At 36.1% G+C, this 14,443-nt stretch overlaps 1 protein-coding gene across 1 annotated transcript; it reads right to left on the bottom strand.

Moving 5' to 3' along the window:
* Nucleotides 1-205: 205 nt before the first annotated feature.
* On the bottom strand, nt 206-6,619 carry LOC146954138 (Helicase protein with RING/U-box domain-containing protein). Its single transcript, XM_085714153.1, has 18 exons — nt 5,665-6,619; nt 5,395-5,528; nt 4,961-5,096; nt 4,828-4,875; nt 4,506-4,655; nt 4,268-4,419; nt 4,099-4,177; nt 3,802-4,011; nt 3,551-3,694; nt 3,312-3,464; nt 2,993-3,060; nt 2,755-2,877; nt 2,488-2,587; nt 2,217-2,329; nt 1,484-2,135; nt 1,317-1,388; nt 1,131-1,229; nt 206-637 (listed from the first exon to the last, which is right to left on the bottom strand). The coding sequence occupies exons 1-18, from the start codon at nt 6,556-6,558 to the stop codon at nt 515-517; spliced, it is 3,450 nt and encodes a 1,149-aa protein (XP_085570279.1). The 5' UTR covers nt 6,559-6,619; the 3' UTR covers nt 206-514.
* Nucleotides 6,620-14,443: the final 7,824 nt, after the last annotated feature.

Here is a 14,443-nt window from a genome sequence, read left to right as displayed (position 1 = left end):
AAACTTAGATGAGAATAGATTGTCTCCCATAAAAATATAGGCAGTTTTCTCCGGTGTAGAATATAAGTCATTAAGCATCTTATCTCTTTTGATTTTAAGATTTAATTCTTTAAATGTACAATTTCAATGGATAGGATTTCACTAGACCTTCCACTAGAGACGATATAGTCCCTTCTTTAGCACATCAAGGATATAGAGTCCCTTCTTTAACACGTCTAAAACCAAAACACACTCATTCATTAACGATGGATAGGCTACATTTACAAAACCAAGCGAAAGTACCCGCTTTTACTTTAACCGGTAGTACCGCCAAATTTCCAAAACTGTGCTTTGTTTTTTTCCTAAAGTTTGGATCACACACCATAACATAAAAAAGTACTCAAAAAGATAATGAAGCCATTAAGTTGAACACTACCACCTATACATTGTGAGCTTCATTCTAAAAGACGAAATAAGACTTAAATAAATTAAGAAAAAAAGACTAAATGATAGATCAGCTTCATGATAAATTATCCTATGAGAAAAGCATTTTGAGGTCTTGAATCCTGGAAGTCCGAACTTCATCATCAGTGAGAGCACCAGATATCATCTTCTGTTTCTTGGCTTGCACTTGTTGCAACCGATCTTCCACTGTTCCCTGTTCACAAAACCAACGATTGTTTTCATTAATCAACCAAAAATAGGGGGAAGTCAACAAAACAGTATTTGAGGACCTTTTTTTTGGACATGTGACCCCTTAAAAGGATACAGGAGATTGCTTAAAAAAAAAACGTGGTCAATGTTAGAAAAATGGATTTTCTATCCAACAAACTAACTAAAGACATCAAAGAGAAAAATATTGAGAAATGCATAAAATATGGCTGACAAGAACTTCTGTTGGAAAGTCAAGATAAGCAGCATAAAATATCATAGAAGCCGGCCACCCATGTAGTTTGATAAGAAAACTAGTAAAATAATGTTTAATTAACATGTTCAATCCTTTTCAAAATTAACATGTTCAATCCAAGAACATTTGACTAATAATTAAGATGTCAGCTATGTTGTTCTTAGTGTTATGAACATGTGAAGGTGAATAGGATTATTGCATGAGCTTATAGCTCTAGGAAAGTTGTGAAAACGAATAAGCTAACCTTCACAATGAATCTTCTTACAGTAACCCTTCGCTTTTGCCCAATACGATGAATCCTCATTATTGCTTGCTCCTCAACTGCAGGATTCCACCATGGATCCTACATTTTCATTACAGAAAAACTAAGAAAATTGTTGTTCGACATCAAAACCACTAGCAGTGATTGTTAGATAACTGAAATACATACCATTAGGAAAACATTTGAGGCTGCTGTCAAGTTCAAGCCAACACCACCAGCTTTTAGTGACATCAACAAAACCTAAAAAAGAACAATGGGGAAAAAGATAAAAAATCAGCTACTCGGTTGTGCTAAAGTTCAATGACAATGATACAGTTCAACTTGATATTACGTACCCTTTTCTCTTTTGTTTCGTTAAATTCTTTCAAAACTTTTTCTCTCTGCTTCTGAGTCAACTTTCCATCAAATCTTAAGAATCCTATCCCTCTCCTCCTCAATGGATTCTCCAACAGATCAAAAAATGAAGTCCATTGACTAAAAACAATACTTTTTTCATCAGAATATTTCTGACTATGTTCTAAGAAATCAAAGAGCTTAGAAACCTTTGAAGACTCCGTCAAATTGTTCTCAATATCAACCTTGAATGGGCTTTCTGATGGAAGTACAATAAGATCGTTTTTCTTGAGTATTTGACGGCAGATTGGGCACTTACCACCCATTGAGGTACCCCAACAATTGAATAGGCATTCTCTGCAAAACTGATGTGCACATGGTGTAAAAACAGGATCATCTGGTGATTCCATGCATATAGCACATTCTACAGTTTCACCCTTTTGAATATGCCCCAAAACCTCATCGATGTATCCACGAGATTGGATAGAGTTTGAAGCAGAAGCAGAATTCTGTAAGAAATTACTAGCAAGTTTATTCAGTTCTGCATTTTGTGGTGCATCACTTTCACAGCACATATCAGATGATTCGGTATGAGACTCTAGGAATTTTCTTGCAAGTCTGCTCAAGTCTGCATACTTGGCAGTATCACTCCCACTGCAAACATTGCAAAATTAATTATTATTGGTAGAAGAATTAGGAATGGAAAGAACAGTTTAATGTGTTTGCCACACCGACCTCATGACCAAAAACGGATGGTTGCAGCACCGTCTCAACTGCATTAGTAAGTCAAGGATATTTGCATAGTGGTTAAGAACCTTTCCTTGTGCAACATACTGCTCAAATTGGACCTGTTTGAATTGAATGAAACGGTTTACATGTCAAACATAAATAGTTACCTATAAAAACCCAGTAATCAAGGGGAGAACAAATTTCTAGTAAAACCTATGACAAAAGTGAAATAAATTGCTATTCAAATATTTACAGATAGCAAGCTGTGACAACTTACTTTAGCTCTCAGGAAGAGAGCATCATAGAAGTCCCGTTCAGATTCTGACTGCTCACATTCAATCAATTGAATATCAGTTGGTGGCAGGACAAGTATAGGCCTACAAAAACATGGCATAACTGATCAATATCACTATAAATAAATAAATAAATTCACACACAATTAATTGAATACCTAAATATCATTATAATTGATATTTATCATTATAAATAAATTCAGGCATGCATATTGAAAGGGACACAGTGCACATGAAGTGAGAATGACTACCTTCCTTCTTTATCCTTTGTTTCCTTGGTTCTCCTTAACATCAATGTCCTCAAAATTCCCTTGACCAATTTCAGGGCTCTTTGATCCCCCTGCTCATAGGGCTTTTGAACCAACTTAGTCCACCTATACAGAAGCAAATTAAAAAAAGTAACAAACAGAACTGTGAAGTAAAGGTCTCAATAAACTCAACAATGATCAAATTTACACTAGTTACAAGTTAGCATAACATTTAACATACCACTGCCAGCTGCACCAAGGTTGCACACGCAAGAAAGACAAGAGACTGAATAGATCTTCCAAGCTATTCTGGAATAGAAAGCATCCCAATTTCAGAATGATAGTTCCAGAAAAGAGAGTTCCAGACAATGAACTCTTTTGCTTAATAAACTATAAGCTCGTTATAGTATAAACTAGTTAGTACTGAAATGCTGATGAAAGAAATATTTTCAGATTGTGGGGGCGAGTACTTTTCTCCTAGCAATTTTATAATTGTGGGGGGCAAGTACTTTTCTCATAGCAATTTTATAATTTACACACAATTGTTCCTGATAATTAACCTGAAGTGGTGTTCCAGTTAGACACCAGCGGCAGTGTGACGACAGAGCAATAGCAGCCTCAGCAACCTGGCTTTTATGGGATTTTATATGATGAGCTTCGTCTAGCACCACTCTGTACCATTGGACCCTGTGGTAGATGCTATTCTCTCTTTCCTGGTTTCAAAAATCAGGAAACCCAATGTAAAGAAACTTCACTGTGCAAATTGACGAAAATAAAATACAGTGAAACATTTCCTTACACTTTTATAAGAAGCTGATAGGACACCATAAGTTGTCAAGACAACATCATACTCTAACAGCAAATCAGGATTACTGGTTCTTCCCCCACCATAATGAACAAATATGGATATGCTGCCTGGTTTTGAATGCGTTTCAAGTTCATCCTGAAGATTTTGAACACTTGTAAATTACCTTTCACATACATATTAGTTGAGATATATAAAAAAGCAACTAAGCTTTTCTAATTGGCCTAATTAGAGAGGAATCTTACCTTCCACTGGCCCAACAACGCCATAGGACAAACAATTAAAGTGCCACCTTCTAAATTAGACGATGGGTTAACATTCCTCCTCTTAGCTGAAAAAATATTGTCATATACGCTCTCTCCATCACTGTCTTCTGACTTCAACCTGCCTGGATTACTAAGAATCAGTGCAATTGTCATAACAGTCTTCCCAAGTCCCATTGCATCTGCCAAAATCTATAATGAAAAAATACAATTAGCTAACTGTTCAAACTGAATGTAACATGTAGAGTTCTAAAATTTGATGGCTTTAAACAAACTCACTCCTCCTCTTGCCATCTGTGTTGCTTGTGGAAATTTCTTTGCTGCCTCTCCAGTAAATATGTTGACGTATATTGACCTCCTGTTAAAAAATGTAGCAAGTTTAGTTCTATAATGATAACAAGGTAAAAGCTTAAATTTGCTTGGGGAACCATGTACTATTTGTACTAACCCATTGCATATATTGTAGGCTGACCAGCAAGGATGTAGATTTCTCTCAGCATTTTCATCATCACCTCCCTTCTCAATTTTTGTCATCCAATACAGAGCTTGACTCTGGTAAGGTTTTAGGCTACACATCAGTGTCTTTGGGGCTTCCTTCTCCTAAAGATATGAAAGACATAAAAAGGTCAGTTACGCAATAGAGAAGTTGCAGCCAAACAATTGAAATTGGAACACATTTTATATACCTCCAGGTCAAAGACTTCTGCAGCTCCAACAAGTTTGTTCAAAGCTGACTCCGAAAGTGCTTGTTCATCCTCAGTTGTTGCTGGAAGTGGCTCACTGACACCTTTTCTTCGCTTATTGACAGGAATTACTGAAACTTCATCTGAGTCAAGCTGGTAATATGAACAAAAAAATTAGGCCTCTAATATGCACATATTGCTTAACAAAGAATATAGAAACATTTACAATAATGACATTCAATTCAGTACACAATTTTAAACAGCAATATCATGAAAGCTACAAACTATTAAAAAGGGAAAAAAGAATGAAAATAGTTGAACATACTTTAAGCACCCGTTTTCGAGCCTTCATTTCCTCAGGGGTGAAATCAGCCTAGTTAGAAATAACAGACTCATTACAAATGCAACATCAACAAACATACAGAGCAAAACAATTTCAAAATATAGAGATTCATTACCTTCCTATATGGCTCAATCTCTAGCATATTTAACAGTGTAAGCAGTGGATATGCGGCAGAGTTAACATTACCACAAGCCTCTAGTCTCCAAGTGGTATCAACAGACTCGGAGAATACAGAGTGATGAACATAAAAACTGCCCAAAAATGTATCAATTAGGTTCATCAACCAATAAACTGAACAAACAAAACTTTGATGCATTTCCTTTGGTCCTTAACTAGCTATGATTTTTTAAATCCTTAATTTTCTCAAAAGTTTGTTTCATTTAAACATACAAAAAGCACTTAAGGAAATACACTTAAGTTTTGTCATAAACACAACATCAAATTCAAATGAAATATCCAAAAGATCACACAATAAACTATATAAAAGTGAAAGCCTTCATCAACATCATTCCAACTAAACTAACAAAATAAACCAGAAATTACTTATACCTTACTAACAACATTATTTCTTGCATCATTTCAAGCTTATACGGCGTAGCAATGCATCGGCCTCGAACCTTAACATTTCCAGATTGCACAAGAGGAATCACAGATTTAGCCCATTCCATTGGCAGCCTCCCAACCTTTACAACACACCAACATAACAAAAATACATCAAAACAATCTCACATTGCATTCTAAACACTGCAATCATTTAAATAACAAACTTTAAACTCTAACCATAACAAAAATGTAACTTTTTAAGGATAAAATTAGTACCACTCCAGAACGTTTGGTCGAGACACGAACAATCCATTGAAACTTATACGATGTATGCGGATTCGGAAAATCAAAATGAATAATCTCATTATCAACCAATCTCCTCACTCCTTTGGCAGTAGAAGTAGCAATCTCAATCTTCCTTCCCAATAATGACCACCCGGGCTCAACAGGAAACTCACCATCCTCAAGATTCGGAATCTGAATCTTCTTCTCTTCAACTACCTCCTTCTTCACCGCCTTCAAAACCCTAACTTCATCACTCACAGCTTCTTTCCCCTTCACCACCTTCAACACCTCCACCTCATCATCGCAAACGGTTTTCTTCTCTGCACAAACCGGTTCAACCTTAACCGGTTCAGCCTTAACCGGTTCAACCTTAACCGGTTCAACCTTAACCGATTCCTGTGTATCACAAACCACGTTCAGATTAGCAACTTCTTCCTTTGATTTCACCGATTCTTGCGTTTCGAAAACGACATCAACATCAGAACTTTCTACCTTCGTTTGAATCGTTGATTCAGCTTCCATTGATTTCAACGATTCATCAACAGACGCAACTTTCGTGTTCGTAGCTTTCAAAAAATCATCAAACGCAAGCATCGAACGTGGTTCATCAGAAACCGTCTCGCACTTCACCACCGTCTCCGCCGCCGGAGGTTGAAAAGCGACGGTGACAGATTTTGCTTCATTTTCAAATTCTTGAGGTTCGTCTTTGACTTTGATGATTGCAGCTTTGCATGCATCAGACTCGTCGGAGTTAGGGTTTTGATTCGGCGGCGTTGCGAGAACGCGAACGCCGACACCGGTGTTGGTTCGGGCACGGACGACGGTTAGAGGCTGAGCGACGAGAACGGGATTACCGTTTCTAAAAACGACATTGTCGTTTTCCATTTTGCTGAAAAAAAAGTAGAAATTTTTTTAGGAAGAGAAAGATAGTGAAAGTGACGAGAGTGGAGAAAGTGAAGAGAGGGAAAGGGGTTTATAAATGGTGAAAGAAGCGCGAGCTTTTTCAGTGAGAATGGCGCGAAAGAGGTTTCATTTTTTACGCGCTAATTTTTTTGGTTCTCGGTAACTGTAATAATTAGTGGTGTAAATTTCGCTCTGGCAATTAATGTACTACCGACCTACTTTGATTTTTCACATAGATTAAGAAAAATGTATAAATAAAGGGGAAAGTGGAATATATTGTATTGGGAATGATAAAAGTAGTATTATTTAATGTTATATTGTATTGGGAATGATGAAAGTTGTATTGAAAATTGAAATGAGTCAGTTATTTTGGGACATTTTTTTTAGAAAATTGGTCAGTTATTCCGGGACGGAGGGAGTAATTAGTTTGGAAATGGAATAGTTTTGATTTTATATATACGAAATTACCGTGATTACTGATGAATTCTATAGAGAAACTAGTTTCTGGCGTCAAACAAAAAACATCCTTTCAGAGTAACGTCCTATTTCTTTTTTGTGAAAAAAAAAAAGTCCTATTTCTTTTTTGTATTAATTTTTTTTTTAAGTATTCTTATTTATTAATTTTGTTAAGTCTGCAGCAACTTAACCTAATTTTTTCCATCCACTAATCCCTTATTAGGTTTGCAACAATTCAATCCTACAATTTTGGCTCTAAATTTGCATCATTAAATGTTAATCCTCAACCCTAAAATTTTGGCTCTAAATTTGCATCATTAGTTTGTGATTATTCATGCTACCTCAACAAAAACCCTAATATTTTCCTCTTTTTTTCTTTATCTATCCATGATTTTTCTCGAGGTTCGTTCCCATTAAACCTTTCTCTCTTCCTTCTTTGTTTTTTCTTCACCGGTTTTCATATCCTTATTTATTAATTTTGTTAGGTCTGCAGCAACTAAACATAATAATTTCCCTCTAAAATGTTGTTGAATGCATATTATGTTAAGGGAAATGTTAACTTGTGCCCTTAAGGCACAAGTTTATAATCCTAATGTGGAAATAATGTATTGGAATGCGTGCATTAAATTGAATCTTTAATGTTTTAATGAATTGATTGCACAAAGTTTAAGGGAATATTTCTTTTTTTGGATATCTTAACATGTGCCCTAAGGGCACAAGTTAACACTACCCTTATGTTAATTTTAATCATAATAGTGTATACTTATTAAGTTTGTTTGTGATTTTTAGTTAGACCTGCGCGACGCGCGGGTCAAAAGTCTAGTTTCATAGAATTGTTGTTTAATAAGCTCTATTTTTCTAACATGTGCAAATTTGTTAAGTTGGGTCAAACATAGCCTTAACATACAAGTGTTGATTTCAATAGTAAAATTAGTAGCATTTATTAAAATACCCTTATTAATTATAGTTAGTGGAGTAGGTAAGTTAGATGAAATTCAATAAATAAGAGTATAATAGTTAAAAAAATAATAAATGAAACATTGATATTGTAAAATGACAATTATTTTGAGAAAAAGAAAAAATGTTAAAGGGACAATAATTGTGAGACAGAGGAAGTATATAAGTGTGAATAGTATTAATAGCATGCTCAATGACATTAGGTTGCTCGAGTTAAAATCTTCTCTATTTTTTATCTTTTTCATTTCTTCCATTTGGAGAGATAAATCAACAAAAAATCTTAAAAATAATTGATGATGGTGGAACTCATTTAATGATGAGACCTACCACCTATTTTTTATGTCTATATCTTTTACTATAATAACAATCTTTATTTATTTTTATAAATAGAGAGGATCTCAACTTGGGTGGCTCCACGAAAAGCTCGACAAAATTATCACGAACTATTTCTTCAAAAAAAAAAAAATTATCACGAACTACATTGCATAACTCATCATTATAACTTACCAAGTTGAGTCCATCAATGAGGTGATTTTCTCTACCTTTCGTCTAGAAGAGAGCTGCATGGAGAAACTTAATATTAAGACCTCCAAAATGCAACCAATGAGTTTTTGCAAGAAACTGAGATAAACGACTTCGCAATTACATTGGAAGAGTTGGCATTGTTCGTATCCATTTGACTACAAATTCTGTCAAATTTTTGCCTCCATTTATGTTATCAATATCATGTCTAAAGATGATTTGTAATTTTTTGAACACCCCCCTCTTATGAGCGAGCGAGATTCTTGCCTATTTAACACATCTAACATACTCCCTCCGTCCCTATATCTAAATGAGCCCTATATCTAAATACTCATTTGACTTTATTTTTGTCCCTAAATCTAAACCCCTTTTCAAATTACTAGATGCATTTATTATTTTTTTCCTAAATATATCCCTAATTAATATTATTAACTTATCTTGAAATTTGAAAAGTCAAACTTAATATATATACAAACAAAGGACAATTTGGTAATATTAACACACAAAACAGACATATTAATTACACTGACAACTTTTCTTAAGAAATGTGAAAAAAGTAAAGGGAGGTTACATTAAGGGACGGAGGGAGTATTATCGGTCTAAAATGATCATTAAAATATAAAGACTAATATAAAAAAAGTTATATTATAAAAATAAAATAATTTTTTCTGGTAAGGAAATATGAAATATAGATTAAAGTAAATAGATAACTTAATCGGGAGATGAGTTCTTCAACCAACGTGTAGCTATGTGTGGGAGGTTGTGGCAAAACAAAGGACGTGGGGTTCATCTTGTTATAACTTGTGATTTTTTTTGAGAAAACTTGGTTTGATATTTATTACTGGTTAGCAATTACTAAGGTTCATCCGACAAGGGTTACATATCATCTTCTCCAATTTGGATCGCTAGGTGGTTTTTTTTTTTTTTTTTTAAATATTCGCGCAATTCTTCACTTGATTTGGTTAGTTTGTGTTTTGGTCATTTGACGTGAAAGAAATACTTTAGTTTTTCAACAAGAGGGGGCTACCTTACATCATCTTCTTAAAAAAAATTAAGCTTGAATCATTTTGGTGGCCGAAAGCGAACCACTTTAATTTCGCTTTCAATTTTCATATGTGGTGGCTTAATCCACTATCATGTTTGGGAGTAGTTTTGCAATAAGCTTTGTCTTTTGGCTTTTTTCAATTTATCATCACTGTTGTGTAACATATTTTTTCCCGTATTTTTCTTGGCACTCCTTATGCTGGGAAGTCTATGAGGCACATTTATATAATTTTATTTTAGCTTCTTAAAAAAATGATATTTAGACACCCCTTATTTTCAAACATTTATTTAACATTTTTTTATTAAAAAAAACATTTATTTAACATTTTATTTTATCTTTATCTCCCTTTTTTAATCACATCATCAATCTATCACATATATCACACCACTCTCTTTATCTCTGTCTCTCTCATGGTGTTATATAGTTCAATCCAAATCCTTGATCTACTAACAAAAGCGCCAAATTATCTTTTCAACCCTCATTGTTTTCCTTATTCTTTCTCAAGAAATTTATCTAGTGAAAGTTCTAGAATTTGATCCATTGTATAGTGCTAGTCAAATCCTGAAATTGAAGTTTCTCTATATTTTGCAGAATTTTCTTCAGATAATAGTTCTTTGATGGGACCATAAGTCCTTGTAGATGGATGATGAAGCATGCTAAAAAAGCATGCAATAGAGACTCTTGGACTTGCAAGATTTGCTAACACTCTGTGCTGAGCACTCTTGAATTTGTCATTTGAGATAAGCTGAGATTAAAAAATATTCTAAATTAATGAAGGGAAACAAAAGCAATTCAAGAATATTGTAAACTAGTGACATATGTCAAACATATTATACGTTCTTGTTAAAATACGAATCTAAGTAAATGGATCTATACGAATCTAAGTAAATGGATCTGCATCAGCTACACTGGGCAGCTGTTACAGAGCCATTTGATTTGAATGTAGTGTTGGATCCATCCTGATCCAACGACTCAGCATTGCTGCAAATACGTGCAATATGAACAAATAGTGATCGTCATTTGTAGAAAACGAAAGACAAAAACATGTCTGCAATAAATCGCCAATGTTAACAACTAGAGCTGTAGGTAGAGGAGGTACATCAATCCACATGTCCTTACGAAGAACTTGAAGGCCACCTATATGATCTTGTAGAAGCACCGTGATGAAATCAACATCGGCATGTTTTCCGGTTCCCAAAGTTAATTCCGGTTTAGGACAGGTTGGATAGTAATGGGCAAAAGCAAATAAGCCCTCAGCACAACCAATATCTGTTAAATAGGTTGGATTCAAACCAAGAGCTTCAGATAGTAACTCAAGCAACATAGTCCCTTGTTTCATTACTTGGTTCAAGTATTCCACCAGAATGTCTCTACAAACAAATGAAATTAGCAAGTCTTCCACATTTAGGTCATAAGGTAGTGTGCATCACAAAAAAAAAAGCACAGGATAAACAAGTACGATAGTGTGCATTTTTTCAACCACCATTTGATCTTTAAATAAAATCTTTAAATTGCAAATCAAGCATTTTTTTTCTTCATACAAATAAAATTGAAAATCTCAATCTGGTTAACAAAATTGGAAACCATGGATAACTATCTACAAATATGAATCCATCAACGTGACCAAATATTCAACATGTTCATAGATAAATTAAGGATTCATTAGCAGATCATTTTTGGTGAAGACGAAATTTATTTTAGAAATTAATGTGCAATTGATTTTGATATGTTTGAATATTATAAAGTAGAAATTATTTCACAATTAAAATTTATTGTTGACATTGACTTCAAATTTCTGATTCTGCAAAGACCAAAAATCGTGGCGCGATTTTGGGAGCCGTGACGCGATTTTCTTGGCAAAACGGATGGTTTCTGCTGAAGGCAAATTGCGGCACGATTTGGTATTGGCGTGGCGCGATTAGTAGATAAGGCCGTTGTACCTTGGGTCGTACGTTTGTAACGTGACGCGATTCGTACTGGCGCGGCGCGATTTTTCGTCTGTCACTGTGTACTATATAAGTGTTTCTTTGCAGATTTTGAAAGGTGGCTTTGAGTGAGAGAAACTTGGAATACAAAGGAGGTAACTTTAGGGTTGAGTGTCTTTGTAGTGAGGTTCTCTTGGGTTGGGAAACATTGTAAACACCTTGGGTAGTGAGATTTCACCATTGGAAGGATCAAAGGCTTCCTTTTGTGTCTTCTCTTAGGATTCATGGTTGAGTGTGGGTGACATGAAAATGGGTAGAAATTAGGTCTTGTTCTTTTGTGAGCTTCTAAGCTAATTTCTTGTAACCCATTTGTATCACTTTCATCTTAGTGGATTGGAGGGCTGCTCTCTCCCCCAGAGTAGGTCATATTGGACCGAACTGGGTTACCATCTTGGTGTGTTTGTTCCTTTCTTTCATTGCTTATCTTTATTGCTTTGATTATGCTTGTGGTGTTGCTCTACACATAGATTTAGGTCTGTTTTTTGTTGTTGTTGCTTGGAGACACTTTATCTATTGATTACCCCTTCCTTTGCTCCACACATCTTTGTTATTCATTGGTGTGATTTTGTCCGAATTCATAACAATTGGCGCCCATCGTGGGGCATAGGCGTAAATTGGTAAAGTTTGTATCATGAGTTCAAAGTGGGACATCGAGAAGTTCGCCGGATGTAATGATTTCGGGTTGTGGAAGGTTAAGATGCAAGCGGTTTTGACACAACAAGAGTGTGTAGAAGCATTGAAGGGTGAAGCGGCGATGCCGTCACATTTGACACAAGCGGAGAAGCGTGAGATGATAGACAAGGCAAAGAGTGCCATTGTTTTATGTCTCGGAGATAAGGTTTTAAGGGATGTCGCGAGGGAGGCTACCGCGGCGTCGATGTGGGCTATGTTGGAGTCATTGTACATGACGAAATCGTTGGCTCATAGACAACTATTGAAACAACAACTCTATTCATTCAAGATGGTGGAGTCTAAAACAATCTCGGAGCAATTGGCGGAATTTAACAAAATTCTTGATGATTTGGCCAATATTGAAGTTAATATGGAAGATGAGGATAAGGCTTTGTTGCTACTTTGTTCATTACCAAAGTCTTTTGAGCATTTCAAGGATACCATCCTTTATGGTAAGGAGGGCACCACTACTTTGGAGGAGGTCTAATCGGCTTTGAGAACCAAAGAATTGACCAAGTTCAAGGACTTGAAGGTTGATGAGGGTGGTGAAGGTTTGAATGTTACAAGAGGGAGAAGTGAGCAAAGAGGAAAAGGCAAGGGGAAGTCAAGGTCCAAGTCTAAGTCCAAGGGTTTTGACAAATCAAAGTATAAATGCTTTCTTTGTCACAAACAAGGTCACTTCAAGAAGGATTGCCCGGATAAAGGGGGCAATGGTAGTTCTTCCGTTCAAGTTGCGGTGGCGTCCGATGAAGATGGTTTTGAGAGTGCGGGTGCACTAGTGGTCACTAGTTGGGAACCGGAGAAGAGTTGGGTTTTGGACTCGGGATGCTCTTATCACATGTGTCCTAGGAAGGAATATTTTGAGACTTTGGCTTTAAAAGAAGGAGGAGTTGTTCGACTCGGAAATAACAAAGCATGCAAAGTCCAAGGCATGGGTACCTTTCGTTTAAAGATGTTTGATGGCCGTGAATTACTTTTAAAGGATGTGAGGTTTGTTCCCGAACTTAAGCGAAATTTAATTTCCCTTAGCATGTTTGATAGTCTAGGTTATTGCACTAGAATTGAGCATGGGGTTTGTAAAATTTCGCATGGTGCATTGATTACGGTTAAAGGGTCTAAAATGAATGGTTTATACATTTTAGATGGGTCCAATTATGCATCGGTAGCTAGTGTTGTACCTCATAATAATTCCGAACTGTGGCATTTGAGATTGGGGCATGTTAGTGAAAGAGGTTTAGTTGAACTAGCTAAACAAGGTTTGCTAGGAAAAGATAAATTGGACAAGCTAGAATTTTGTGAACATTGCATACAAGGCAAGCAACATAGAGTAAAGTTTGGTAGTGGTATGCATCATTCTAGTCGGCCTTTTGAGTATGTGCATTCGGATCTTTGGGGTCCTTCCAAGACACTTACTCATGGAGGGGGTTCCTATTTTCTTTCCATCATTGATGATTATTCCAGGAGAGTGTGGGTCTTTGTTTTGAAAAACAAAAGTGACACCTTTGAGAAGTTTAAGGAATGGCACACCCTCATAGAAAATCAAATGGGAACTAAACTAAAAAGTTTGAGAACTGACAATGGCCTAGAGTTTGTTTCAGAGCAATAGGCATAGAACCGTACCGAGAACACCGCAACAAAATGGTCTTGCTGAACGGATGAATGGGACCCTTTTGGAGCGGGTGAGGTGCATGCTTCTAGGAGCTAGGTTGCCTAAGAGTTTCTGGGGTGAAGCAGTGAAAACTGCTGCTTATTTGATCAATAGATGTCCATCAACGAGAATAGACTTCAAGACACCTATGGAAGTATGGAGTGGGAAACCGGCAGATTACTCCACTTTGAAGGCTTTCGGAGCATTGGCATATGCGCATATCAAGCAAGACAAGCTTGAGCCTAGAGCTTTGAAATGTGTCTTCATTGGTTATCCGGAAGGTGTGAAGGGTTACAAGTTATGGAAATTGGACTCTAGTGGAGGATCAAAAGTCTTGATTAGTAGGGATGTTACCTTTGATGAGACCCGTATGGGGATGAAGTGTAAAGACCTTGAGACTTTAGTACCGAAAACAATTGTGGAGGAAACTCAGTTTGAGGTGGAGCTTCCAAATGAAGATAAAGATGATGTGGAAGATGAAGCTTCAACATCGGATACAAGTGGAACTCAACCGGTAGTGGATCCCGATTATCTTTTGGCTAGAGATAGAGAAAGGAGGACCATTACGACACTTAGAAGATA

This window comes from Medicago sativa, chromosome 1 (genome assembly GCF_051527215.1).
Source record: "Medicago sativa cultivar Bolivia chromosome 1, Bolivia_mono, whole genome shotgun sequence".
NCBI lineage: Eukaryota > Viridiplantae > Streptophyta > Magnoliopsida > Fabales > Fabaceae > Medicago > Medicago sativa.
Note: the sequence above shows the minus strand (reverse complement) of the source record. Positions and strands in the feature narration are given on the sequence as shown.

What these genes read in the sequence shown, in the direction of transcription:
- LOC146954138 (XM_085714153.1), bottom strand. Translation starts at nt 6,558, where the DNA reads ATGGAAAACGACAATGTCGTTTTTAGAAACGGTAATCCCGTTCTCGTC. An exon ending in GAAATAATGTTGTTAGTAAG is followed by an intron (nt 5,097 to 5,394) that starts GTATAAGTAATT and finishes ATTTTTGGGCAG; the next exon opens with TTTTTATGTTCATCACTCTG. An exon ending in CAGAAGTCTTTGACCTGGAG is followed by an intron (nt 4,420 to 4,505) that starts GTATATAAAATG and finishes TCATATCTTTAG; the next exon opens with GAGAAGGAAGCCCCAAAGAC.